Source organism: Fonsecaea pedrosoi (assembly GCF_000835455.1).
Source record: "Fonsecaea pedrosoi CBS 271.37 unplaced genomic scaffold supercont1.9, whole genome shotgun sequence".
In the NCBI taxonomy this organism is placed as follows: Eukaryota; Fungi; Ascomycota; class Eurotiomycetes; order Chaetothyriales; family Herpotrichiellaceae; genus Fonsecaea; species Fonsecaea pedrosoi.
In genome coordinates this window covers 133,156-160,001 of record NW_013550607.1, presented here as the reverse complement: position 1 = coordinate 160,001, position 26,846 = coordinate 133,156, and the positions used below count along the sequence as shown (strand labels likewise).

The 26,846-nt window shown below is 52.4% G+C and overlaps 7 protein-coding genes across 7 annotated transcripts; 2 read left to right on the top strand and 5 right to left on the bottom strand.

Annotated features, from left to right (window-relative positions):
* Positions 1–1,058: 1,058 nt before the first annotated feature.
* Z517_12162 (uncharacterized protein) lies at positions 1,059–2,415 on the bottom strand (the record flags this gene model as incomplete). Its single annotated transcript, XM_013422576.1, has 3 exons — positions 1,059–1,815; positions 1,876–2,257; positions 2,358–2,415. The coding sequence occupies 3 exons, from the start codon at positions 2,413–2,415 to the stop codon at positions 1,059–1,061; spliced, it is 1,197 nt and encodes a 398-aa protein (XP_013278030.1).
* Positions 2,416–3,339: 924 nt separating this feature from the next.
* Positions 3,340–4,443, bottom strand: Z517_12161 (uncharacterized protein; the record flags this gene model as incomplete). The annotated part of the gene is made up of 1 exon (XM_013422575.1): positions 3,340–4,443. One exon carries the CDS (start codon positions 4,441–4,443, stop codon positions 3,340–3,342), a length of 1,104 nt encoding a protein of 367 aa, XP_013278029.1.
* A 561-nt stretch (positions 4,444–5,004) lies between these two features.
* Z517_12160 (uncharacterized protein) lies at positions 5,005–8,352 on the bottom strand (the record flags this gene model as incomplete). Its single annotated transcript, XM_013422574.1, has 1 exon — positions 5,005–8,352. The coding sequence occupies one exon, from the start codon at positions 8,350–8,352 to the stop codon at positions 5,005–5,007; it is 3,348 nt and encodes a 1,115-aa protein (XP_013278028.1).
* Positions 8,353–16,880: 8,528 nt separating this feature from the next.
* Z517_12159 (uncharacterized protein) lies at positions 16,881–19,865 on the bottom strand (the record flags this gene model as incomplete). Its single annotated transcript, XM_013422573.1, has 1 exon — positions 16,881–19,865. The coding sequence occupies one exon, from the start codon at positions 19,863–19,865 to the stop codon at positions 16,881–16,883; it is 2,985 nt and encodes a 994-aa protein (XP_013278027.1).
* Positions 19,866–20,788: 923 nt separating this feature from the next.
* Positions 20,789–21,366, top strand: Z517_12158 (uncharacterized protein; the record flags this gene model as incomplete). The annotated part of the gene is made up of 3 exons (XM_013422572.1): positions 20,789–20,850; positions 20,935–21,021; positions 21,096–21,366. The coding sequence occupies 3 exons, from the start codon at positions 20,789–20,791 to the stop codon at positions 21,364–21,366; spliced, it is 420 nt and encodes a 139-aa protein (XP_013278026.1).
* A 1,425-nt stretch (positions 21,367–22,791) lies between these two features.
* On the top strand, positions 22,792–23,830 carry Z517_12157 (uncharacterized protein; the record flags this gene model as incomplete). Its single annotated transcript, XM_013422571.1, has 2 exons — positions 22,792–23,527; positions 23,583–23,830. The coding sequence occupies 2 exons, from the start codon at positions 22,792–22,794 to the stop codon at positions 23,828–23,830; spliced, it is 984 nt and encodes a 327-aa protein (XP_013278025.1).
* A 201-nt stretch (positions 23,831–24,031) lies between these two features.
* On the bottom strand, positions 24,032–26,098 carry Z517_12156 (uncharacterized protein; the record flags this gene model as incomplete). The annotated part of the gene is made up of 1 exon (XM_013422570.1): positions 24,032–26,098. The coding sequence occupies one exon, from the start codon at positions 26,096–26,098 to the stop codon at positions 24,032–24,034; it is 2,067 nt and encodes a 688-aa protein (XP_013278024.1).
* Between the last annotated feature and the right edge of the window lie 748 nt (positions 26,099–26,846).

Here is a 26,846-nt window from a genome sequence, read left to right as displayed (position 1 = left end):
ACAACTACTACCGCTACCACCACCACCACCACCACCACCACTACTACTACTTGGAGTAATGTTTTGATATTAATCAACCCGGACATGCACCTGACAGACAGCACTTGACACTATTGGTCTTGACAGACACCGATGAGAAAGAGAAGCAGAGCTGAGCTCAGGGCAAGGGGCAACATATACGATCTATACAAGTATATACTCCCATATAGTCCCCATACGAGGTATACTCCCTTGACACGAGACACGGAAGCCCGACTTTTGGCTCGACTTGACTCTTTTATTTGGTCTCTTCTCTTCCCGGCGAGGTTCAATTTTTTGTCTTTTATCTCTCACGTACTGTGGGATACATACGGCTTCTAGATGGGGAAACGACACGACAAAGCAACGCGAGAGAGCGAGACAAGGTTTTGTCCTATGCGTCGCGCATTGTAAATACCAGATCCCAAGAGGGATGCGACTTGTGTAAATGAGCACAGGTGGTACGAGTAGATGTCATAAACTGTCGTAAAGGTCATAAATGAAGTAAGTCAGTCTATCAAATCTCTCTCTTTCTCTACATCCGTATACCCATTATATCCATAGAAAATAAATATCCTGCGCGCCCGCGTTCGTGGTCTCATACATACATACATACATGCATACATACGTGGATAGACAGATTGGTGGATAAATGCATTCAGTCACGCAATGTATCGAGTATAGGTGAGGTATGTGGATGTATATCTGGTACTGTCAATGTTGGTACTTTTATGGTGCACATTTTTTTTTAGGTCCGGTAGCTGGTTGTTCGTTGGATCATGGAGTCATTTGTGATTCATTGATCATTGATTGGATCATTGGTTCGTGGGATCATGGTTCTCGTCCTCGTTCTTGTTTTCGTTCACTTTTTGGTCGTTGAAATTCGTAGATGTGTCGTGCGTGCCCGTACTCAGGTAGACCGTGGGTGTGTAAAAGACCAGGCTAGTCTGGATAGGCGTCGGTGATGGGATGCCCTCTTCTCTGTTGGTTTACATGGGAAGGACAACTTCTTCGCATCACAATGGTGTTTTCTTCCTGCATCATCCCCGCTTTGACTGAACTTGGATTCTGTCCGTTGTGGTCCGTAACAGCGTTGAGAGCGCATTTCGACTGTCCCAATTGCGGATTGTCCAGACTTCAACCTCTCGCCCATCCACCATCTGGCGGCTTGATTTCAGCGGTTCGCCCACGGCAGCCTCTTCCGCCTCGTTGAGCCAGTCGCTCCAAGCCGGTGTCTTGGGAGCCCAGCCAGCTTCCTTGACCCAGTTGCTGGTTCCTGTCACTGCAATAGCCTTCCACAGCGCCTCGGTGTACGTGGGCGAATAGTTGTCGACTTTGGCGTTTCGTGGTGGCGTTCCCCCACGCACTTCGATGTGCTCCACCTCCAGGCGGGAGAGGTCCCAATGCTGAGCAGGAGGCAAGGCGGCGCCGACCCAGTAGAAGATATTGATGAGCATGTAGGAGCCTGCAAAGGCCGTCTGGGTCTGGATCTTGGCGTTGGCCAACGAAATCACCCCGCCCATGAGCAACAAGGTCGAAATGAGCGACAGTCCTCGATAGATGGCCGTGCTTTTCACCGAGTAAATGCAACGCTCACTGGGGTTGAAGTAGAGATACCGCGCCGTTCGCTCCTCGCAGCTCACCACAATAAAAGCGCCTTGAGGGTACTTGATGACCACGTCGCCGGGCGGAGAGTGAGGATCGGGCTTCGGGTCATTGGGTGTGGGTGACCACTTGTTGGCGATGCCGGTCACGGTGCTTAGGGAGGACAGCAACACGGTCGCCAGCAACGACATCCTAGACAATGGCGATTTAGCACAGTATTCCTTGTATTCCGGGACCGTGGTGAAGATTCACCCGTCTTCATAGTATATGGAAAGCGCCAGCAGGGCACCGCTCATGGCTGCCCCCAGAAATACCAGCCAGGCCAGTGGACCAAACCTCTTGATGGACGGACGGGGTTTGTCGTTCTCTCTTACTCGAACACAAGTGACGGTGTTGGGACGCAACTTGTCACCGCGGTGCAAGGCATGGGCCACATGGTGGATGTCTTCCCCGGTGTTACCTGAGTGGACTCCAATGACATTGGCTCCCGCGGTGGTCTCTAACTTTTCGGGGCGAGAAGGTCGGATGAAGATCTGAGGCGCAGGGAGGAGGCGGGGAACGTATATGAGGTAGCTCAAGGTAGCTACTTGGGCGATGGTCTCGACGGAACCTTCTCCGAGGATGGCAAGGAAACCTGTCTCTGGTGCTTAGCAACTTCTGCTTGGCAAGTAGATGTTTGGAAGAGCCCCGGGGACAAGGGGTCGGTGTGCCTGCGATCAAGTATCCCGACTTACCGACGATGTCGAGCTGAAACCCCTGGTTATCGCTGAAATACTGGTCGATGAACTTCATCCTGGCTCACTTTCGGCAGGAAAAACCAAACAGCTGGATCGCAGCGAAGCATTGGGTTGTGGCAAAATAACAATAATAGTCGGTGAACGTCCAAAGCAAACACAGACGGCGTGTCCAAAGCCAGAGAAAGCATCAGACCGCAGGAGCCGATAGCACCAGCATTGTGCCCCCCTCTAGAAAATACAACACAGTACCGTTAGCTCGATCCCAGCCACGCAAACCGGCCTTGTGATAGAAGGGAGAATTGTGTTTGGATCGAAGGAAGTTTTTGGTGGCAGGAAGAACTAGTCAAGTCAGCCATGCTGCAGCCAAGCAACTGCTGAGCTGAGCTGAGGGTTTCCCCGCCATTCTCGCCATTTACTCCCATGAGGTGGATTTCTAGTACGACGAGTATAAAAGGATGAGTGGATTGGCTTGTGATGGTATGAGAGAAACACAACCATAACTGCTTTATAAAGTTGTCCTCAAATTAAGAGCCTATCAGTCTGATTGGGGGACTAGGGACGAGGCTTGGACCTCGTATTGACTGGCAAGGCTAAGTCGGCGATCAGTGGCTTGTGCTATACCGACACTGACTAAGTAAATACACAAGTCTCAAGTCCATATACCTGGGTATGCAAGACCCTAACCCGTCCCAATTGGTATTTTTGGTGTGGTGGAGTCTCTGTCGAGAAATACCTCCGGCCTCACAGCATTCAGAGCGATTGTGTGTGCGATATCGAAATTCGATGGGCAAGGGTTCCAGCTTGGTTAGGCTCGAGGCGGACTTTTTGTCGTGCTTGTATCGACACCGAGACGGCCACATCCCAGTCACTATTGGCATTTTCAGCATCAGTCTCGTGTTGTGAGTTCTGAGCACGAGACATAGAGATTCGCCCGATTGTGAAACATGACGAGTCTTGCCCAAAAAATCCCCGCTCGTGCTCACGAATGTTTCGCCGCCCAATCATCCGGCAGTCGAAACCCGGGAGGCAGAACATACTGTCCACGACAATGACCAGGACTCGAGCAGCCGTCCAGATCACACCGACCGTACAAGCGACAGTAGCATTCGTGGGCGGGCGGGCATGCCAAAGAATTGAGTTGCTCTAGGTCGACGTGGGCAGATGCATCCCGCGGCATAAATAGGATGTGCCAGATATATGACAAGATCCGGCCAGCAATCCGGTCGTCAGGATGGGCCGCCCTCTCTCCTTCATCCAGAAGCCACTGTCGAAGAGCAACATATTCGTCACGGGAATGTTGCCACATTCGCTCGCGGGAAACGACAAACTGCGCGCAGCACTGCGACCGAATGGCATCCGTACGACCCAGGGACAATCTAGAGGAGCTCATCTTTCCATCTGTCCCCTGCCCACCGAACAGGTCCACGATCGCCCGAGGCAGTGCACTATCCGATGCCAAACGCAAGTTCCACGGCTCCAACACAGAGCGTGCCAATGTTTCCAGGCTGCCCTGTGGCGGAGCTTCAGTTGGTGAGCATGTGCTGGCGCTCCAGTCGCAACGCAGGTTGTGGTATCCAAACGGAGCGAGGGCAGCCGAAACGTTCAAGGACGCCAGGAGGGCAGCATTGTCATAATCAGGGGCGTCATTGTGCCATGCCCAGCGTGAGCCGTGAACAAAGACGGCGCCAGCCGCGGGGAGGCGTTCATAATTGTCGATCAGGAAGGTGAGGTATGCCATGGCTTCGTGGCCCCGGTTCGCGGGCACTTGGAGATGCCATGAGGTCACGTCTTGCAGGTCGGTCCTGTACACACACAGGTGGTAAACGGGTGCCAGGGTGTCAAGCCATGAAGGGTCCTCTGCGCCAACTCTTGCCACTACTAGGGTCGGTTTAGAGTCCTCTTCCAAGCCGGGACAGTTGCCGCGAGGCTCAGGCAGGGTGGAGGAGGAGGTCTTGTAGTGGATTCGAGACCACGCGAAGGTCTTGGTAGTCGATGTCCAATCATTGTTGACGTAGATGATGAGGAACAGGACTGTCCAGAACAAGATGGCGTTGACAATAAGACTGCGCGTCGTCCGTCGCATTGGAGAGGATATTGAAATACCACAACTTCCACAATATTATATCACATCATGGCCATCGATGGGCGTGGAAATGGCAGAGTAGAACTATGGTGGCCGCCGCAGCCGCGAGGTGCCGAGCAGCTTGTGGTAGAGCGGCATCGGTTTATTCCTAAAAAGCTGCTTATTAAAAAGGCTGAATTGTCATTCTCACTTGAATTCTCACCAAAAGACTGACTATTGCTATTCCAACATTCACACGGCCTTCGTGTTATCCCCATCCCCCTGATCTATATGATAACGATGATGATGATGTTGTTACACAAGAACAATAACCTTGATCACTAGTAATAACAAAAACAAAACAAAACAAAAGAGCCTCCCTCCTCCTCCCCGAATTTGTCAATAGTGGCGACAGGAAAGAAATGTCCGTTGCCAGACGGGTTGTCAGTCTATTGTGTGTCATCAGGTCATATATGCTTTTTGGGTATCTCTTGTCAAAATCAAACTCCCGCGCCGTTGTTGTGGACCGTTGATACAAAAGTATGCTTGTTGCATTTGCAATTCCCCCCCTTATTTTTTTTTTCACTTTTTGCCCACTTTCTCCTCAATCTCACGGTTGGACCGTCGGCCCGCGTCCACTTCTTCGACACTAGACCCGCGCTCTCTCCCTCGGTCGCTCGATAGTCCGCGTGAAAGGAAGCCTCGAAGCACGTTGGGGCGGGGAGTCCGCTCGGTAACGTCTTGCAATGACCATGGCATCAGCTTGGGCTCCTGCTTGGCAATCTTGCAGAAGAGAGTGGAAAAGATAAACTCTTCCCCTTGTCCGTTAAACAACGGGAGGTGTCGATATCCTTTCTGCAGGCTGTCGAGCTTGGCAGTGAATGCCGCAAGTTGCTTGACTCCTTTGCCCGTGTACCTCCCGTCGTCCGAGTTCAAGACGATGAATCGGACGAAGACAAGCTCCGGGTATTTCGTCTCCAGGGAAAGTTCAATGTTTTCCCCAAACTGAGGGTTGTAACCATTGCCAAACCTAATCTGCGTTTGTCGACGGTAGGGTGATCCAATGCCATGGTAGCCGTTAGAGTAGGTCTCAGTGCCACCTGAGCCGTTCGCAATTCCTCGAGCTCGGTCCTCCGCACTAAACATTTGCACCTCGATGTACGGATTCAAGGGCGTTTCTTTGCCCATGTTCGCCGCCCGAGGCAGCTGCTGAGCGGAAATCACCTGGACTGAGAATCTGATCCTATAGCGAGGCAGTTTCACCCGATGCTCAAAATCTCCAGGTTTGGTCCGAGGCTTGCGGAGATAGTCTGGCTTCAACACGTAACCATACGCATCCGTCCCAGCGGCAAACATTGCCTGGTTCATTTGCATATGAGCATCAAATGTCTGCCAGTTCAAGGCAACCATTTGGACACCCCTCCTCCAGAAAGTGTTGGGGTCAAAGTTGGACGACTGAAATCTCAGAGTCTTGGGATAGACCCGACATAAGTAATGAAGATTGTGGTCTTCAAAGAGAGCTTTCTGCTCTGCGGAGCGACAGAGCTCGATAGCTCTGTTTTCGTTGAGCGAGAAGATATGGTTGTATTGTTGGAAACGAAGATCTTTGGCATCGCGGAGCGTGTAGCCTTTCATGTACACGCCGAGAGCAGACAACTGGGAGCCGACCTTGCTCAGCTTCGGGGCACGGCGCTGACCATCTCCAGTCGAAGGGGAGGTGGGTGGGACATCACTCTCCTCGTCCGCACTGCTTCCGCTGGTTGCCGTGACCGATCGATCAGTGGGAGAATAGATGGTCTCTGGTGGTGTCACCAATGCCGGGCTTGAGACACAGGGTACCTTTGGGAGAACCCAGTTTGTTGGTTGGGCACCGGGCCTGTTGGGAGAACTTGCGCTCCGATCTCGATACGAGGGGGCCGCACGCCGCGAGGCCGTTAGATCAGCGTGAAGCTCGGTAGACTTGACTTTGATGAGGATTTTGTACTTGAGGTCTTCAGGCGAAGGTAGTTGTGCGTCGAAACCAGGCAATGGATGAAGGAGTAGTCGCTCTCCAAACACGTCATTCATGATCTGCACCATTTTGGCTTGTTGCTCGGCATCACAATGAACCTCGAGAGAAATGATCACCGGGTAAGGGCTGACATCAAAAGCGCATCTTTGGATGGCATTGATGCAGTCCGAGAAGAGTACAGAAGTGGTCCTGGTACGACCGTGGGTCACTCTCGGGTTGCCGTCTTGACCGTTCCAGCAGTCGATTTCCACGCAGCGGCATCCGTGTCGCAGCGCAGTGAGATATGTTTCGGCTGAAGCAGTGCCTCCCACTTGCCAACCGGTGAGATATGTATTGTGTGAACTTGAAATGAAGTATTCGCCCAAAGGTCGATCAAATTTAGGGGTTGAAGGTTCGGGGACGGAATAGACATGGCAATCCTTGGAGACAATGAATGACGCAAAAGCGTTAGCATCAATGAGACCAGCTCTGTGCATAGATGGGTCCTCTGGAAAAGACATGGCTACCAAGTCGTTGATCTTTTCTTCCCAGACACTCGGGTCCGAGAGAGAAGCGAGATCGATGCCTTGATAGCGTTTAAGGAAGTGAATAAATTGAGCCCTCGTTACGCCCCTGGCATGACTACCTCTCACATCGTCGAAGATCTTCCTGATGTCGCTTCTTTCTCGAAGACGTCTCAGGAAGTCTCTGAATTGAGGGTAGTCCAAGAGGTCTGACTTGTTGACGTCGACTGAATGGAAATGTTCTTCCAGCTCCCTCTCGGGAATGTGGATGTGGAGTTTACGACAAAGCACCTGTATGGTGGGAAGGTCAAGACCGTCGGCTTTGGCGGTGTTGTTCTTAACCGTTCGCTTTGCCATTTCGTTGTCCCAGTGAGCTCTCACAACCGATTCACGCTCGGTAGAGCCAACCATGCTGGTCATCAGCTCCTCACGGTGCTTCGCCAGGCTCTCCAATGTGTCGACCCATAGTCGGAGGTCCCGGTGATTACGAGCAACGAGGTGCAATGACTTGACCTGCTTGGCCGAATCCGATGTGGTATAGTTGATGGTGAAACATAGTTCCGGGTCGACAGCCTCACCACGGAGCTGTGACTGGAAGCTCGCAGCTTCCTCACCACTTCGGATGCTCTTGATGTTGTCGATATGGAAGACTTTGGTGGTAACAGCGCCTTTCCATGAGACACGTGAACCCTCGACATCCATGAAGAATAATTTCTCTTGCTTTTTATTCTTGGTGATCTTGGTCAGTGGGCAGCCTGCCACCAAGTGCTCAGGGACGGACGGAGCTTGGCCCTCGGGACTTGTATCTATCAGTGTTGTGGGCTCGCTTGAAATGCTCATCGTATCACCATACAGGCCCAACCCCGGCGGTAGATCCAAAGGCAGAGCATCCAAGGACGGTGACTCGACAGAGTATCCATTTGCAATGGCGTTCTTGCTGTCGCTGCGACGCCTAGTGATAGGGCCTGTGCTTTCATCTCGACGGGAATGCGCGGAGGATGAAGCCTTTCTCCTCAGAGTCTGTCGAGCAGAGGATACACCCTCTTTGGCACTTTGGGAGAGCTTGCGCATGATTCCCACAGGCTTAGGACCTGCCATGGGTTCTTTTGGCGGCGGGAACGCATGGGAAGAGACGAGGCTCTCTCCCAGCTCAAGTGGAACAGGGGTCCCAAGGTGAGGTGGATGGTAGATTGAATGTGACACCAAGGGAGAGGATTGTATCGAGCTGATATACGGGCTTTGGGCCATGGAGGAACCACTGTGTGCGGAGGCTGGAGCAGCGGAGGAGGATAGATGAAGGGCCGTGTTCACTCTCTGGTTGGAGGGCATGCGAGCCAAGGCACGCGGCTGAGGCGACGGCGAGTTGTCGCGGCTCCTGAGCGCCCTGGCTGAAGGCGAGGGAGTGGCAGAGATCATGGCGCAAAACAAAGGGCCAAAGGATGGAAAAATGTGGGTTCTCTTTTCTTTTCTCTTTTCAAAATGAAGCTCAAATTCGATATTGACAATGTCGGGGAGTCCAGCTCTGTCTATAACGTTTTGACGGCTTCATTATGCTGTCTTGTGTGCGGTGGGAGATCCGGATCAATGCCACCGAACTTGTCGAGAACTTTAGCGCAGTAGCACTCAACAGCCCTGGACAAAGGCCATGTGGGCGCACGCCTGATTGTGGTGGTCGTGTAGCGGCTCTCCGGATTTGTGTTGGTGCAGCTGCAATGCAAGGCCCGAGTGAAGGGGGGTCCAGACGCAAGTACAACGCGTTGGCGTACGGTAGCAATTGTCAGATCGGAGGTGCGCAAGGCGTCGAGAGGTCAACGCTGGCCTTGCAGACGTCGGAGACTAGGGGGGAGGGTGTGTGTAAGAGAGAGGCTTGCAGTCTTGTTTTTCGCCGGCTCAGCAGGCGCAATGCAGCAGTAGATGAGATGAGAGCTGCACCTGGTAAGAAGGACGTAGGACGCGGTCAGATGGCCGGTCAGCTCGGGTGGACAAGAGGGCCAGGTATAGAGTAGGCAGAGTGTCACGACCGTCGACTTGATAGGATGGCTTTGTGTCTTCTGGAGGGTTGTTTCGCAAGGGGGGTTGGTGAGAAGTATGAGCGGACTCGAACAAAGGAAGGGACGAGGCAGACGCAACAAGTAGCCAATTCTGCTCCTAATTGGGGATGATACAGCAGTAATTAAATTATTTCCGTGCACAGCACAGCAGGAGGAGCAAGTGGTCGGGGTGGTCAGTGGTCAATGGTCAAATGGAGGAGAAAGATGAGTCAAGGGAGTGTGTATGGGACGGTCGTGTTTGCAAGGCCAGATGCGAGAGAGGGAAATGGGATAGGGCGGAGAAATGAGGATGAAATGAGGAATAATGCACGAATGATGAATTTTAGTGTGCAGGTGTGGGAGTCTGGGAGATGGGAGTGGATCGCAGCTAGCAACATTTAGCGCACTAAGGACCTCAAGCCGTGGGATATGTGGCTCGCCGCTCGATGGAACCAGCATCAGGGCATTCCCACGTTTCCTGTTCCTCGACAGGGCCCCTTTTTAGGAAGCCTGGGCATCTAGGCGGGTAAGGGAGGGGGGCAGTGTATTAAGGTGTAATTGATCCGGTAATGATTGGTAATATGGTGGGAGACTGGGGGGAGCCATGTCATAGCTAGGTAAGGAGGTAGATGTCATAGCTGGCACCTTCGATTCCTAATTACCCCCATCCGGTACCTGATCAGAATTCCCACCAGCACCTCAAGGCACCTGCGATAGGTACCCAGCAAGGAGTGGCTCCCTGACCTCATCCTGATCTCCAGGATTGCTTCCTCCCTGTTCTCCTGTTCTATTTCGAGTGACTAGAGTGCATTAGGTACTCGTATCTACAATTCTCGTACTCGTACAAACTACAATATTATTATGATTATTATTATTTTGTCTCCGAGAACATCTGACTTAACCTTTAGTACGAGTAATTGATAGGAAAAGCGTGAGAAAAGAAAAGCAACACGAGAAAAGAGATTTTTTTCTTTCCCCTCCCTTTGTGACGCGGCCCCCTTGCTTCCTTCTTGGATGCTTGGATGCTTCCTTCCTTCCTCCGTTCCTCCCTTTTTGATCCCTTGCTTTCTAGAGATGCTTCTGGGCTTCCCCCTCCCAGTAAGGCACCAAGCACACCCCAAGAGCCATCGCCCGACGGGGGTCTCTTTCACAACGTTTCTGCTTCTTTCTTCGCCTCCACTTCTCGCTTGGTTAAACTGGGATAGGTTGGTACAGCGGTAGTTGACAGGGGCAAAAACCTCGATGCTCTGCTTGCTTCCCAGGTTCTCAACTCATCTCTTCCCCGATTTTTCGCCATGTTTTTTGCCCTCGCTGCACTTACACCCATGCAATCGCTTCCCTTGGCCCTTGATCCCAGAAGGCAAAAAAAAAGATTAATTCACTGTCCATCTATCGTACTACAAGCATACCACTGCTACTACCAGACCACCGACGACAACATACTTTTGGGACATTGCTACGTTTCTGTCTTCCCCCCCTGGCCCCCTGTCTGCTCCTCTGGGGCCCCATTTCATAATTCTGCTCTGTCCTCCAACCTCGCTTCATTGATCCATTTTTCCCCTCGCCCCTCCCAGGGTTTGACTTGTTTGCCATCTCAATCACGACAGAACTTTCCACTCATGACCGGTCTTGGCTTCTCCAAGTAGAAATGTGCCTGCGCCCATGTCCGCCTATTCCTGCGGCTCCCTTTTTTTCACTTGGAAGTCCTAGCTCACTTTTAACGCTGACCCAAGTCATCGTCCTTCTTCGGTATTGAACCCCCCCACAAATCATCATCCCGGTTCTGTCCGTCACATTTGTACAAGTATAGTAAAAAATGGTACCATTTAACGGGCGATGGCCTAGGGGCGAGGTCCATGGTAGTGAGGTCGGATGGGTATGCGAGGACACAACGGGTGATATGGGGCACGTGCAAACTACCAGATGGGAAGCCCAATGGTGCAATCTGGTGCGATGGCCAATTCAGCTGACGGCATGACCTTCTGCAACAACGCTTTCTGGGTCAAACGGCATCTGAACGGTAGAAACAACTGAGTAGTGCACGTCAAAAGCCTCGCCTCACCACTCCGCTGACCTGTTCTGCTGCAGAGGACCGAATCTGGTCGTCTCAATTGTGTCCGCTGACGATGCACCCCCCTCCACATGCCCACACGCAGACACGAACTCATGAACCAGCAAAAGAACCGGTCCTTACGCATTCAAGAATCGCGCATCTGCAACCCGCCTGTCGCATCGTGCCGACCAGCTGCGGCTTGGGTCGCTCGTAACTAGAGCCCTTTGGACCGAGCTCGATCAAGAGAGCACGATTTGACATGCATGGAATGGCGATTTTCTGCACTGCGCCGCATACGTGGCAGATGCCATCTCCAATCTTTCTCGGATCCTCTGCTGCAGCTGCAAGTCAATGGGCCGCAAACCCCCACACTTATGACCACCGCTTGGACCAGATCACAATCTGGTGTTCGCTCCTCGCAACCGCTAGAATGTGCCCCCTTGTGCTGCTGGTTGCTGTTCTTGTTGCCGCGCACTGCACACGCTCTCTCCATCGAGCCTAGATTCGCCAAAAGGCACACAGACGAAGGCCGTGGGATAACAGAAAATTCTCGGTCTGACACAAGGATATATCCATCTCTGAGGCCCTGACATGCCTGATTAGGAAGACTGCGACGGTCTGACAAGGGACGCCTGTTTTTGGACGGCTCGATGGCACTGGAACAATTGCACCCTATCCAGTAGTAAGCGGGGACCATCTTCGTTGGCAGTTTTCAGAGTAGATCATGCTGTCCTCCACGAGTAGTTTGTCCTGCATGTCATATGTACAGCTGACTTAATATGGAAACTGCTGGTGCTGGACTTGAATGGAAGCTCTCTCGTATCACTTCCGATGGACCTTATTTGCTGGAGATGGTCAATTTTCAAGGAGATGGTAGTGGTGGTGGCTCGAACTGATGTCAGACTCGGATACTAGGTTGGTAGGTTTGTGATGGTTAAGGGCAGAAAATCTGTTTGAAATGACAGGTAATGGTGTATCCAAGAACCAACCCGTTGGGCCTCGCTAGCCCGCGCTAGGCATCCACCATCCGTCCGGGCAGCCAACTTGATTGAATTTTCCCGCCTTCCACCAACACCGCCTCCCAAAGTCCACATACCCACAAGCCCTGACAGAGTCCGGGTTTCGGTCGACAAAAAAACTACCTGTACCTACGGAGTACTATATTCCTTCCAATGCGACAGCGGCACGTCCTAGTCCTGTCCACGTTGCTTTCGGCCCCAGAAGATCGTCTCGGTCAGGCGTAAACAAGAAGTCCTCCTCCCCACCTCCCATGGACTCGTCTCCTCTGAGCCACCTCCGTCGGGCGCAGCGACGAGGTTGCGAGATGAGATGGGTACCTCGTACAGACACCGTTGATCCAACCAAGAGCAGACAAAATGCGTGGCCATTTAGCAGGCTGCCAACCCTGCCATTTCGAGCAAAGACCAAGCATTCCGGGCGCGAAAAAATTGGGTACGACTCCGGCTTCTCCTCCCTGAGTTTGTCTGGCGCTCCATACTCGGTACTTGTCTCTGCCTGCCCTGAGCCTTACTAGCCCCCCTTTCTCCGCAATGCCGGCAAAGGAAAACGACCTGTACCTGTTTCAGAAAAAGGCACAAGAGGTGGCAGCCAGGCCGATAACCGGATCGAGGGTGGATCGAATTGACGTCGTGCCCCCTCGCTTGTCGGGTAGGTCGGCCGCCCTCACTGGCAGGGAGATAAGACCAGAGCAGCAGCTCCCTGATGAGGAGACGCACCCCGGATTTAGCCACGCATCCATCACATCATTTGTCTTGTGAACCCAAACGCCCTAGAGCCTCGGCCGGACAGGGTGCCTTGTTCCAGGTGTTCTGTGACGTGGGGGCGCACCAAGCTCCGGGCGACCAGGATTGCCATTTGACCTTCATTATTGGCCTTTCGTTGGCCTCAATTGGCTGGGTACCACGGCCAAATACCAAAAGTCCGTCTTGTTTTCAGCTCGCTGCCGCCCAAGAACTATTAGGTAGCACCAATACTCTGCAGCGAAGCTTCGACGCCTTCCTCTGGACCTCGCTTCCGCGCTCCGGCCGTTTCGACCTGCACCTGGATGGAAATGGGCGTTCCGCGCACAGGTCAAATCGGGAATGGGCAGCATCATCTCCAGGGTTTTGCGCCTTGACGAGAGGCTGGAATACTTTTCCATCCGCAAACCTCAGTTGTTTATTTGCGAAAGCGATTCTTCGCTGTCACACCGCCCCGACATGCATCTTTCCACTCATTGCCTATCCTAGCGATTTTCGAATCGTATTAATGGGCTTGCAACTTTACGATCCGTCACGAGACCAATTAGTTCGATAATTCCAAGGAATTTCCTCCCGTTTCGGACGAATCAGATAATAGGGCAATAGCAAAATAACCCTCTGCTTGCATTGCATCCATCGCTTTAGGGGAGGGATTTGCGATTGTGCGTTGGCAAGCTCTCTTTTTGCAGCCTGTGTTGGTACTATGTCCCCCACTAGTAAGCGCTGTGGGATGTATACCTCATACGGAGCCCTCGGTTCCAATCATTCGCGCTGGGCTTTTACAGAGAACGAGTCAACCTCGCGTACCGTCGTTGTGGAGATATCCAAGCTTCCTTCGGAGATGACTTATTGCGCAGACAATGCACTCGTGACCTTCATATGCGACCATCAATTCCTGGTTGAGAGATTGACACGTCACGGTCAGCAGCAGGAGGTTGGTTTTGAATCAATCACTCTGAGCAGGGGCAAATTTCCGGCCAGGCAAAGGCGATTCCCGGAGTCAAGAATCGCCAGGGGGAAAAGTACTACGCGCTGGTGATAGCCCTCCAGCCTGTGATGACAATCCCGAGGCCAAAGCGATACGATTCGTGAAAAGGTACGGATTTGGAGTTGGATCAAACAGGCGCACACTCTCCACCTTGTCTTTTGTTTCTTCTCCCTGTCTACCTTGGTCGACCATGGCGCTCCGGATTATCCGACTTGGTGGGGCTGGAGATTCTAAGTCATGACGATGGCACTAGACAATGTGCCTCTGGAACTGTTCGAATTGGCTTTTGTGTGACGACGACGTTATTTTGCGCCATTCCTGTCCTCTTTTCCCGCCTCAGGGGCCAATTGATTGGTGTTCGCAAGCTCGGCACATAGCGGGAAGTGACCTCCAGCTACGATTTTCCCTTCGATTCACACAGCCTTCGACCTTGCCAATCCATTGTGTCCACCAAAACCTGGAAATCCGAATCATCATTCCAGTTTCGGGCGGACTTCGCACGGGAAGATTGACCACTGGCAATATCCACCCTCGAGACACTGGTTCAGCTTTCGATTCCCATGCCCACATTGACACCACTCTTGCAGGAAAATAGAAGCTCCGGCAACTCCAAGGATGATCCAACGAATATACCTCGTACTCAAGCAGCAGTACTTGCTATGTGGGTATCCCGCTCACCTGATAGACAACAGGGTCTGCCCTTGAGATGATCAGGGTCTGCAAGCTTGGGTCGAAAGCTGAAACACGAGAAATTTGTTCGACTGCGGAGAATCACAGCCCCGGTCCCGAGGTTGCTATATTATTGTCTCTTTCAAACTAAAAGTCCAAGATAAGGTTATCCTCCGACAGCGATCGCTTTTGCGAAAGGGGTTGTCGCTTCCTCTAGCATTCCCTGCAGGACGAGATCAATCTCAAACCCCCACATCAGGGATGAAGTGCGGCCATGCTCGCCGAGGAAGGACTCGTCCAAGCAACACGGGGCTCACCAGGGACCCTTGACGTTAGAATGAGCAGCACGGCGAGGAAGCGCAGCCTGAAACTCCTGGGATTTTTCCTAACACAAGCCTAGTACAAGTAATGGGACAAAACACCCACAAATCGCGTCCAGCTTCCTGTCACGACATGACTCAACCTACGCGTCGACTACCACCTAACTACCAAGCCTCGATATTGGACAGTCAGCAGGGTCGTATCCTGGTGGTCCAGAAATGTTCGCCATGTCTCGCCACTACGGTTCGCGTTGGTTGTGATGAGCTGAGGGTACAAAGTCCCCACCGCAATCTTTCATTCACCGTCCATCATTACTGTTATGTACCAGAGAATGATCGTCCATCCGAAGACGGACAATTTCCAGCGTTCAGCTGGACGAAGGTATTGATCAACCTTATTGTCCAAGGGACAATAGGAACATCTTTCAGCGGATGGTCGCTCTCTCTGTCGCTCTTTTATTCGTTTTGGTTTGCGCTCTGGGGAAGCTATCCAATAGACGTCCGATCTCAAATCTTTCCACATCGCTGCAGGTACGGTTATGCTTGATGAGTGAGGCAGTCCGCAAGGGTAGGTACCTCCGATTCGACCAGCTACTTGATCACCCGCATATCCATTCATTTCTGCATGCATGCAAACAAACGAGCGCGAAGCGTGTGCGAGACCGAAATCCTATCGGGGATTAACTTTGGCTCCTTTTGTTTTCAGCTAAACTCCAATGGTGGCGAGCGTGCCTCTAGATTCGGATGTACCTTTATACTTCCGAAGTATGTTTGTTGGTTTGCGGGGAAAGGCTTTTTGGACGGTGGACCAACCAACGTCGTGTTCATGCAAACATTCAAGGTGAGCCAGAAAGTCCGAGCGGCTGACTGATTGGTTTCAATCGAAGGCCCTACACTTTGTTGAGCAAAACCGAGAACAAACCCCCCATCTAACTCTCGGCCAATCCGATACCTAGGTAAGGTACCCGATCACAGATTTGCGTCTTTGCCCCTTCGTTTTCGTCCACCGTTCTGTCCTAGTGCGAGCGTCGCAGGTTCATTCATCTGCAAATCGGCATACCCGGTATGTCTCCCGGGACCGAAGCGGCCGCTCTCCATCCGCTCGAGACGGACTCGAAGAGGAAAGCCGCGAGGAATATCAAGCCCAGAGCCAAACAAAAACAAAGGATAAAACAAAGTGGCATGGAGGGTAACGGCTGGGCAAGCCTAGCCATGGCAGAGCAGGACAAACCAAGACAAGGCAAGTCAGGTAGGGAGAATGGAAGAGTGCCGCAACGCAGCAAAAGCAGAGAAGAGAGTTGAGCAGACTAGAACTCTCTTTGCATTGCCATTGCCATTGCCACTCCATTGTAGTGTCAGTCTCCCTCTATTCCCCATTTCTGCCTCTATCCTATAGTCTCTTATAGAGATAGGCGGATGAGCCAAGACATTAGAGACCACGACGTGGTATACCACCAAGCATACAAGTGAATAGGTACGTGGACTGGTGAATAGGTAGGGATGTAGGTAAATAAGTCAGTATTCTGTCAGGCCTCAACCTCCTTTCACTAAGGTCTTGATGCCATCCCATACACATAAGACATCATAATCATGATGTCCAGCAGAAGAGGAGAGAGAGAGGCCGGCGACATACAACATACGACATACTATATACTCGTACATAACAAGCACACACACACACACACACACACACACACACACAATGAATTCGATTCGAGTCTATGGCTTCCTGTCTATTGAACTGCCAGGTCCACTCACTTACTCACTCCCTTTCGTTACGATTTATCCATCTACGGTGAAACCGGCTGAGGGGGAAAAAAGCACACGGTTATGGTCCTTGTTGGTCTGGTCATACATGAATGCATGCGCATGTTGCGCCTTTTGTTTGAAAATCAAAAACACCTCATTGTCCGTTCCATGGTTTTACATAAAAAACGCTCTGGGGGTGGCCAGACATGAACCGGTTCGCATCCCATAAACGAGCGCTTCGTTATCCCTTTTAGAAACAGGTATTTGATCACACAGACCTGGATTGAACACTAACAGGAGTATGCAGGACTGGAAACTTCTGCCACAATCACAACGACATCTTCATGGTAGTCAGTGGTGCATCACCTTGGTCCACTAGCCGTCCGCAATGCGCCTCCTTTTCCTCGCTGTTCCCGTTCCTGATGCCACTGGCGTGCTTGGTGCTGCGGCTCCTTCGTCTTCTTTTTCAACACTCTCAGAGTGTCGGAGGCTGGCACTGCCGCTGACGACAGCACTGACACTCGTACCTCCATTACCACCGGTACTCCCCAGTGTCGGGCCCTGGAGCGCTGGCTTCAAGGTGCCCGATGTCGGGGTAGCGGCAGTGTGCTCAGCCTCCATGGTCATGCCAGTGTCGACGTTTCCCAGTCTCTCGAGCTCAAGCTCTTTCCACTTCTTCACCTTGGCCATGACATCCTCGAACATCTCTCGCGTGTCCGAGATAATACCGCCCTCCTCCCTAGGACTGCCTTCGTCCGACTCCTCACTCTCATTTGCTCCGCCGTCATGATTTCCATCCCCCTCTTTGAACTGGGGAGCCAGGTCCACCCCTCGTTTCCTTAGGCGGAGAGAGCGGCCAAAGCCTCGTTCTGAGCTTGGCAAAGGGTTGAACATGACTGCGTTTGCGAACATGCGGACAAGCTCTAGCTCAAGCTGCGCCGAGTTCACGATTCCTTTGGGAGGCACAAGGTCTTCTGTCGCTTTCACAAGGTAGACTCCATTTCCCAATGCCCTTTCCGCCCCAGATGAGTTTCCAACCAATCCAGTCGTGGGCGCAGTGGCTTTATTGGGGGAAACCTGCTGGTTGACGTCCACATCTCCAGCATTTTGGTTATCGGCTCTCTCTTCGAACGCCTCAATCGCTGCCAGGGCTGCTTTACCTCCTTTCGTGATCGCCACCTTGATGCTCTTTAGATCCTGGGGTTTCGAGACAAGGTCCTTGTATCCTGGCGCATCACGCTCGGAGAGCGGCTTGGCAAAGATGCTCGCAAGTTTGTGGGAGACGAGATCATTGAGCAAGAGCTGAGCCGTTTTGGCAAAGCTCTTGGAGACACAAACATACGAGAGATCATGTGATGATGAACCCGAGGATTGTTGGCGCATAGAGGGTTGAGGCTGTAAATGTGTGACTGTCGCGGTCGGTGGGGACGGTAACTGTGTTGGGAGTGAAGGGGGAGGGGTGGGAGAATCGCGAACTAGTGAACGCTTGCGTTTATTCGTATTGGCAGCTGGCTGAATCAGGCCAGTCTTAGGGGGTGCTGCGGTGGTTCGAGGTCTTCCGCGCCGATTGCTGGTTCTTTGCATCGGCTGTTCTGTATCGGATGGTATCGGTACAGGAGTACAGGGAGGCTCAGCCTTGATCTTGCGAGCCTGGCCACCCTTCTTGCGCTTGTCTGTCGGAGTGTCTGACGTGAACGAAGCAAGTGACTGCGATCGTGACGCGGCAAATGCACTAGGTGTGGCACTTGCTGCCTGTCGGCCTCTAGTCGGTGGTGCAACTTCTGGCACGGATAAGGTGCCTTCTTCGACCTTTTGGTCCATCTTGCCGGGAGATTTTGTCACCTTTCCTGCTCGAGTCAGCGATTCCGTGTCCGTGAGAGGGCTGACCTCCCGCTCAGGTCGAGTCGGACTTGGTGGCCGGATACTCATAGGAGCTTGAGATCGCTTCTTCCACGGCGTTGACGATCTTCCTCGGTGTAATGCTTGACGCGAGTCGATTCTAAGTACCGGTGTCACATTTGCGGAACCAGGATATCCATAATATGGCTGGCCAGGGTGTGGTGATGGCCATATTTGTGAATGTGAAGGCTGTCCCTGATAGTGAACAGGGGCGCTTTGAGGGTACGGCACGTATGTCGGATGATGTGGAGTTTGATATGATATAGTAGGTCGCCCAGCAGGAGATTGCATGTAATACGGCGAATTAGGATACGGTGGAGGTTGAGGGTACTGAGGAGGCATATGGTGAGGCCAAGGAGGCTGCTGTGGATATCCAGTATATCCTGGATATGGCTGCTGAGGCTGCATTGGGATAGGCGAGCCTCGTCCCTGGCCAGATGCTGAATTTCCGCGCTTTTGAGGGGGAAACTCTGCGGGCGGAGGCATGTGAGGCGATCCAACATATTGTGGTAATACTGGTACAGGTTGACCGTGAGGGCCTGGCTGAAAATGCTGAGGATTGATAGCGCCATAGTTTGGTCGCTGGGGAGAAGGAACTGGAAGAGTACGGTGAAACGCTCCCGGCGACTGATGCGGAGGATGTGCTGGTGCTTGTTGTGATGGTCTTATCGGAGTAGCTTCTGCTGATCCTTTTGGAACAAGGGTGGGAGTAGTGGGAGCAGGAGAGTGTGACGGTGCGAGAGGTTGGTGCAGGCTGCTGCGGACGGATGCTGGCGACACCTCTGCATCTGCTGCTGCTGCTGGAGTTGCGCCCACAGGTGGAGTGATCTGCTCTTTTCGATTTACCTCTATGCCAGCAGGCAGCGTTGCATTTGTGGTATCAGTGCTGGTCTCGACTGCTGGAGGCTTCGAGGCTACCTCTGTGATTGTCTGAGGGTTTTCAATTTGCGGCGTTTTCACTCGTTCAGTATCAGTTTGCTGCCTCTCGTTCTCCTCTTCAGCCTTTTCGAGTTCCGAGATTTCAGCTTGCAGTCTAAGATAGTCGTCCTCTTCCTGTCGTATTTCTTTAATGGCCTGTTCCCTGAAGCGAGCATAGAGTTTGTCTGCTAGGGCTTGCAATATTCTCTGTTCATCACCGTCACTTCCAGCCGCAGCTGGGGGTGGAGTGGGCGAGGTGGACAACTTCCGCTTTCGCGGGTTCGTACCATGTTTCGCATTGTCGCCATTCACCATAGGAGGACTCTGTGTTTTTCTCTCTTCGACCAGGAGCTCATGGTATAACCCTTGCAGTGCCGCGGCAGTCAAACGAGTCTGATCGTACGACTCACTCTCGCGAATGAGCTGATTGGCATTCAAGGCGGTCGCAATACCCTCAAAGGCAGCGGTATCGGAGCCATGATGGACGACAGATTGGCAGAAAGCGAGGGTCTCGTAAGGTGTATAGGCTTTTAGTGAAGGCATCCCATCGTCGCGGTGGTTGAAGGAACAAGTCGCTCTACCTAGAGATGCGACCAAGCGTGCCTCTTTGGGAAAGTCAAAACCACGAGCCCTATGGGGGGCGCAAGGGCCCAGGAACGCGTCAAGGGGCGATCTTGGAAGTGAGAGGCACAAGGGGCGTGGTGGTGGAGATGGAATAAAGAGAAATGCGGTGACACGAAATGAAACTGCTCAGTGCTTTAACGGTGAAATTTGCAAAATTGTTTGATGCGACAAACACGCTACACACTGTTTGGTGCGGGAAAAGGTGCAAGACGTGAGGGAGCGGGAAGCAGGTCATCCAACTGGTGCGAGCCTAACCGAACGTGCTTGGTCTTCTCGGTGCCCAGCTGCGCCAGCAGAGGCCAGTTGCTCCCAGAGTCCCAACGAATACCAGTGGTTTCAAGGCGCAGGCGGTCAAATTACTAGGGCTGAATGCCGGGGATCGGCATACCCCAATCATCTTGGAGACGCCTAACACTTCTAGTCCCTGCGCCCTAAACTCTCCCGGGGGTGGCCTGCTGTGCCCGCTCCTCAGGGACCGTCTTGACCAGTGAACCCCTTTTTGCTAGGATGCTGGGCGCGACAATCTCGTCAAGGATGCGGTCTGCCTCAGATGGTAGACCAGCACCTAGGCAATTACGACCTCTATCTCTATCTATTATTCCTCCCTCGCACCTGGGCAGACGGCATGAACCAGTCTGCCTAAGGCTCATCGCTTCCTCCAAGGTTTCGTTCACTTGATTTCAATCAAGTGACCCAATTCGTCGTTGATCAGATCTGCTGCCTGCACGACTTATACTCAACTACAAATATATCGATATCTCGACAATTTCGTTTCGCTGTTTGATCCTTCATTGTCCTCCTCCCAGCCTCTTCACACGATAGCACACAGACACACGTATACAATGGACACATCGAACGAAGTGAATCCCGATGCGGGCTGGCAACCAAATGGGCGCCCCCAGTCGTAAGCATCCGCCCGCAAGAAGCCGCCCAGGCATACAGTCCCTCCAAAAGGTTTCCCAGCTAACTCGACTCCTCTCCTGTCCAGAACAATTGCCCTTGACTTCTCTGCTACACTGGACGACCTTTTCAAGCTCAACGGTATTGGCGCACTGGAGGAAGCTGTGGTTCAGAAGTACGCCGCATCCCAATCCACCCCTGCCCCCTATGCCAGTCGAACAAGGCTAACCGCAATACCTCGGATTACAGACAAGACACTGTCCTTTCGCAGAGATACGAACTCGAGACGCTAGAAACAAAACTGCGTGAAGCAGATGAAAAGCTGAAACGACTTGAAGCAAAGCACAGACGACAGCAGAGCACAGTCATCACCAAACGGAAACCCGTGTCTGCCAATGCTTTCGGCCTGGCGGATAACGAAACGGAGGAAGACAGCTCCGGCGACAGTGACGGCCAGCAAGGCCGATCTCCTTCGTCGGCGAGGGCAGATGGCCCCGGATACAACAACTCGCGAACATGAATGCCGGTTCCTGCTTGCTGACTCATGCTAATCCCCAGTTTGCAACATGGTTGATGGATGGGATCGTACCTTGTCTGGCTACGGGATGGCACACATACCCCCTTTGGTGTTATGACGCATTGGGTAGAAATCAGGTTGTTTTGGCGTTTGGGATACCCGGCTTCTCTCGGTCTCGAGAAATCGAAGAGCCTACACTCGTTCGGGACATCTTTACAGAGTACTTGATTGCTCTAATCCTAATGACACAGCGTCGAGCTTTGCTTGTCGCGCTCTGCTCTTTGGCAATATGATCTTAGTCATGCGTGAAATGTGTAGCTGTCTCTGATATTTCGCACGATGTGGTCGGCCTTGCTTCTTTGCATGCTTGGATGATGCTCAATTCACTCACTCACTCACTCCGCCTTGACCGCCACCGAGCAGCACTACGTAGCTGCTTTGAGATTAGCTTAATGTAGCTGCAGGCTTTGCGTTCAAACTTCCCTCGAAGCTGGGAAGCATCTCAGGCCCACTCGAATCATAGTTTGGGGGGAGAGAGAGAGAGAGAGAGGGAGATAGGAGGAAAACATGGAGAAAAATGCATACCCCGTATAGGTGAGTATTAATGATAATAATGATAGAAGCTGATTCGCCGACATAAACCGAACCCGAACCCGAACCCGAGCGAGTATCAGTATCAGCCTCAGTATCAACCGTTAGAATCAGACGTTACGTGGGCTACGTGCCCTGAGGTACGAGCCTGCATGCAATATGCAAGGCCCCCTCCTCCCCCACAGCCATAGACAACAATGGATTCATTCATTTCTCAGATAAAGACACAAGCTACGGCTAGGTATATCCCTACCTCCCTGGTACCTGGGTACATACATAGGGACGCCGTACAGGTAGCACGCGTGACGACTACATTCTTACATCCTTATTGGCACGTCAGTAGGTCTATGACCGAACTGCAACCCGGCACCAGGCCCCACACTTGGGTCCTCGGACAGTCCAGCTGGCTGAATCAGATCAAATCAGACCAAATCAGGTCATATTTATTAACTAAGTATACACGTGTTATACGCGTCAACCAGATATAAACCTGGTCGATTAGAGGGGATAAGGGGCAAGAGAAGTGCTTTTCCTTCAGGTGCGTCCTCAGAGTTTATTCGTCCAGAAGCTTCGCTGTTCGGCCTTATTTCCTACTCGTAATCGACACAGCGGGGGCCTGAGAGCTGCAAAATAGACTCTCGTGAGAGAAGTTGGACGGAAAGGGAACAGGGATTTGTTTCCAGAGAGAGGGGGAGAGGGTTGTGTGGTATATATACCACACAGTCCGGCCCTCCGGATTGTCCTCTGCCCGTACTGCTTTTCGATACGGGAGTGGTCTCCGGCTAAAGTTGACTCAAGATCTCCGTCCTAGGCCTTGACGAGAAGGACAAGATACAAATGGCGACGACGACAATGAAGGCCGTCGTGATTCACGAGGCCGGTGGACCCGAAGTCCTCAAGGTCGAACAGCTTCCAATCCCAACGCCCAAGGAGGACGAGGTTCTCATCCACATCAAAGCCTTTGGCCTCAATCGCTCCGAGCTCTTCACTCGCCAGGGACACAGTCCCGGCGTCAAATTCCCCCGCGTGTTGGGCATAGAGGCCGCTGGCATCGTGGAAAAGTGTCCCAGCGGCACCTTTAGGACTGGCCAAAAGGTTGCCACTGCCATGGGAGGTATGGGTCGAGACTTCGACGGCGGCTATGCCCAGTATACCAGCGTCAAGGTGGACAACACGCAGGCCTTGGACACCGACTTGGACTGGACCATCGTCGGTGCTGTCCCAGAGATGTTGCAGACGAGTTACGGGTGTCTATTCAAAGCACTCAAATTGAGGAGCGAGGAGCGTCTGCTCATTCGAGGGGGGACGACTTCTGTCGGATTGGCGGCTGCGGTCATTGCGAAGAACCATGGTTGCTTTGTTGCCGGAACAACAAGACATGCCGGTAAAGCGACTGCCGAGTTGATGCAAAAGAGTGGAATTGATCGCATCATTATCGACGATGGACACGTTGCTCAGCAGGTTCAGGACAACAAATTCGACAAAGTCCTGGAGTTGGTGGGGACCACCACTCTGAGAGATTCCTTGCGGTGTGCTGTCAAGGGAGGAATCGTGTGTATGGCTGGCATCGTTGGTAAGTCAAGAGTGTTTGCTATCTCGTTCGGATTGGCCTAACAAGCATTTTGTAGGAAACAGTTGGACCATGGAAAACGTCTCCCCAATGGAGCTCATCCCTCATACTGTCTGCTTGACTGTTTATTCCGGGGGCCCAGATGAATTCAGAGAAACCCCCCTGAACGATTTGCTCAAGCAGATCGAGGCGGGCACCTTGCCTGTCCAGATTGGAAGGGTGTTCAAGTTGGACCAGATTGTTGAGGCGCACGATACCATGGAGAAGAACCTCGCGCGTGGCAAGATTGTGGTCTTGACAGAATGAAGATCCACAAGAAAGTGTAGAGAACGGAACTGCCTTGTGATCCGTTAATCCAAGTGCATCGAGCAACGATGCTAGGGAGCGCGAAATGACATGCATGATGAACTGCTCTTTTGCATTCCTCCCTTAAATGTCTGAGTGAGCATATACCAACATTTGCCACCATCGGCTGGAATCACCATTGTAAACTTTTTGTTGAATGGATCAGCTGCTTTGATTTGTGGCCAGAACTGCCCTGCGGCGTAGCTTCTCGCGCTTCTTTGCGCCGCTCATCGGCTTACGAGGACGCGCAGCCCTCTTCGGCTGAGGCTTTCCCATATTCCACATTTGCCATATATCGAGACAGGTTCGTTGTCCAACGAACTTGCCATTGGGAGTAAAGACCTCGACTTCAGGAAACCTTGGAGAGAGCCCCGATTCTTCACCAGTCTGAATGGAGGAGAATGGAGTAAACGTGCTCGTATCAATCGACAGGCCTTCAGCGCTAGGGACATCCGATCCGGTGGAATCTGGTCCCGTAGAATCTTCAGCAAGTGGCCCAGGCTGATGTAAACGTCTGCTTTTTCTGACCTGACAGACTAGCTCCACCCATCCGACCCCTTCGATGAGTATGTCTGTTGCGTAGACACGAAATGGCAACTTCTCGATGTTGACTCCAGCTCTGATCATGGAGCCTGCTCTGGATTTTGTGACATCGGTTTGTAATTTGAATTGACCCGCAGAAGCCATGCAGTTCCCTGCGCCTTCAGCTAGGATTGACTCTACACCGCCTTCACGTTCTTGCATTTGCGTGCTACATGCCTTCTCCGTGGATGTGACATGAGTTTTGAGCGGAACAAAGGGGTACGCCAGCATGGTGGTACTCGGGTCAGCTTCGTCGAGGAGCGGTGTGATCCGGACCAATCCCCCTCCTAGGAGCAGAGATTGACCGGGCTTGATAATGTGTTGGGCGACCGTCGGCCGATGTACCATGACCAGGTCGGTCCGATCTTCGGGTTTGACATACTGGTCGAGGCCTCCACGTTCTAGGCCCGGCATATCAATCAGCTCTCCTTTGTGGTTGCCGAAGGGAAGTCGAATCGGAGATGCTGTCGTCCCCGGCAGACTTGACACCAAAGGCATGGATGGAAAAGGAACCTCAGGCTGAGGGGGAGGTAGTAAGTTTTTCTCGGAGAAAAAGGTGGTATCGGTAGATTTATGCTCTGCGGCAACCTCCTGCTGTCGCTGAATCTCTGCATATACAGGCGCTCTGCCGGCGGATCCCTTGGGGAAAAGGACCTCAAACAGATTTGACTTTCCCACATTGAACTTTCCAACAAGCCAGTTGCCGCCTCCCCTGCGCCAAATGCTTTCTTTGATATCCTTGGTCCACCATCCTCGCTTCGACGAGACCAGATGCACGTTGCCCAGCCGGAGCTTTTGTCCCATGCGACCCAAGGCAGTCCTCAGAATAGCGATGAATTTAGGCATCATGCCATCTACCATCTCTTTGGTTGGAGCCAGGAGATCGGATCTGGTGATGATGAAGGATACAGAGGGTCGGGTTGAAAACGAGTGCTGAGACCTACGATTCTGCGTTCGAGGCTTTGCCAAGGAGAGGCTCTTGTAGACTGAAGGGATGACAGACATGGGGAAATCTGCTGCATCAAGGACGTGATAGACATGGTTCCTGGAGAAAGGAGACTCAGCGATCGAGTCCGCAATGGCTTCAACCGAAGGATGCGCAATAGGGACACCGCGGGAGTCATGGATCAAATAATGACACCTATCGCAGATAGGAGGTGTTCTCTGGGGCTGAGGCTGGACTATGCCGTGCTCGTCTCGTGGATTTTCATCATGTTGGGAGGTCTGGACATGTGCCACATCTGTGCCTAGGTCTCCTTCATTCTGTACCCGACTCGAGCTCTCGAGGTTGTTGAGATATTTCACCACCGCTTTTCTTGACAATGTGTAGAAACCTGCTTGTCCAGAGTCGACATCTTGCGTGAGCGCGCCGCAACCAGGACAGGACACTGGTAGGCGTGCGGGACCCAAATTCCCTTGTTCAACCAGTCGGCCCCGTGATATGGACGATTGCTTCGGAGGCGGTAGCAAAACATTTGTCGACAGCACAGGACGAGAAAGGGCCTCTGGACGAAGTCGCTCGAGCTCAGCAGTGGCAAAGGAGAGAGGACGACGGCTGGAGGAAAAGTAACGGCCGCGGAGTTGGGGGGTGCGCGATTTCACGGCTGGTGAACATGATGAACGCCAACACCGAGGGACCAATTCCATTTGAGAGAATCAGCTCATACCCGTCGAAAGCGTCGTAGCTAGGCGTGCTGCGTGCTGAGAGAAGTCGATGTGACAAATATCGGAGCTATCGTGTGTACGGGGTATGTGTGTTTTTCGTGTGAGAATATGCGCCAGGGGATTGTCGAGCAAGAATTGTCAGGGATGTGGCTCTGTAAATTTACCGCATGGAGGAATTATCTCATCGATACGGCAACTTTATCCTCCACTTTTCCCACTTTTGCCTCATTGCCTTCTAAACCTTCCAGACTTTCGGGGCTTATACCTCTTGGTTCATCGACCGACTTTTCCCTGAGTTGCATCTTATGCCTGCTCAGCTTCCAAAGGAGCAGTTACCAACGACCTCTTGTGGATGTGGTGGCCTGTCTGCTTCAACATGACTCAGCCTACATAGCATGCCTGCCTATCATGTCACTCCAAAGACGAGGACTATGTCGATCACCAACCTCTCGAGGCCCTCCTTGGACTTGCTACCTGTCCCTGGTCTACCGTTTTCTTTCCCGAGAAGGCTGAGGACGATGCTCACGATGGGACATGGTCAAGTCCTTGCCAGAGGGTTGACGAATCATTCCGAGATGACCAGGCTATTGGCTTCACGGATCAGTGATCTGTCATACTTAGCGGATATCGCCCCTGTCCAGTGTGCCAGGTATGGCAAAAGGTGAGTACTTTTGACAAGCCTTGCTCTGAAGAGGTTGTAGGGCATCCCTTTGCCCAGGAAATACTGCAG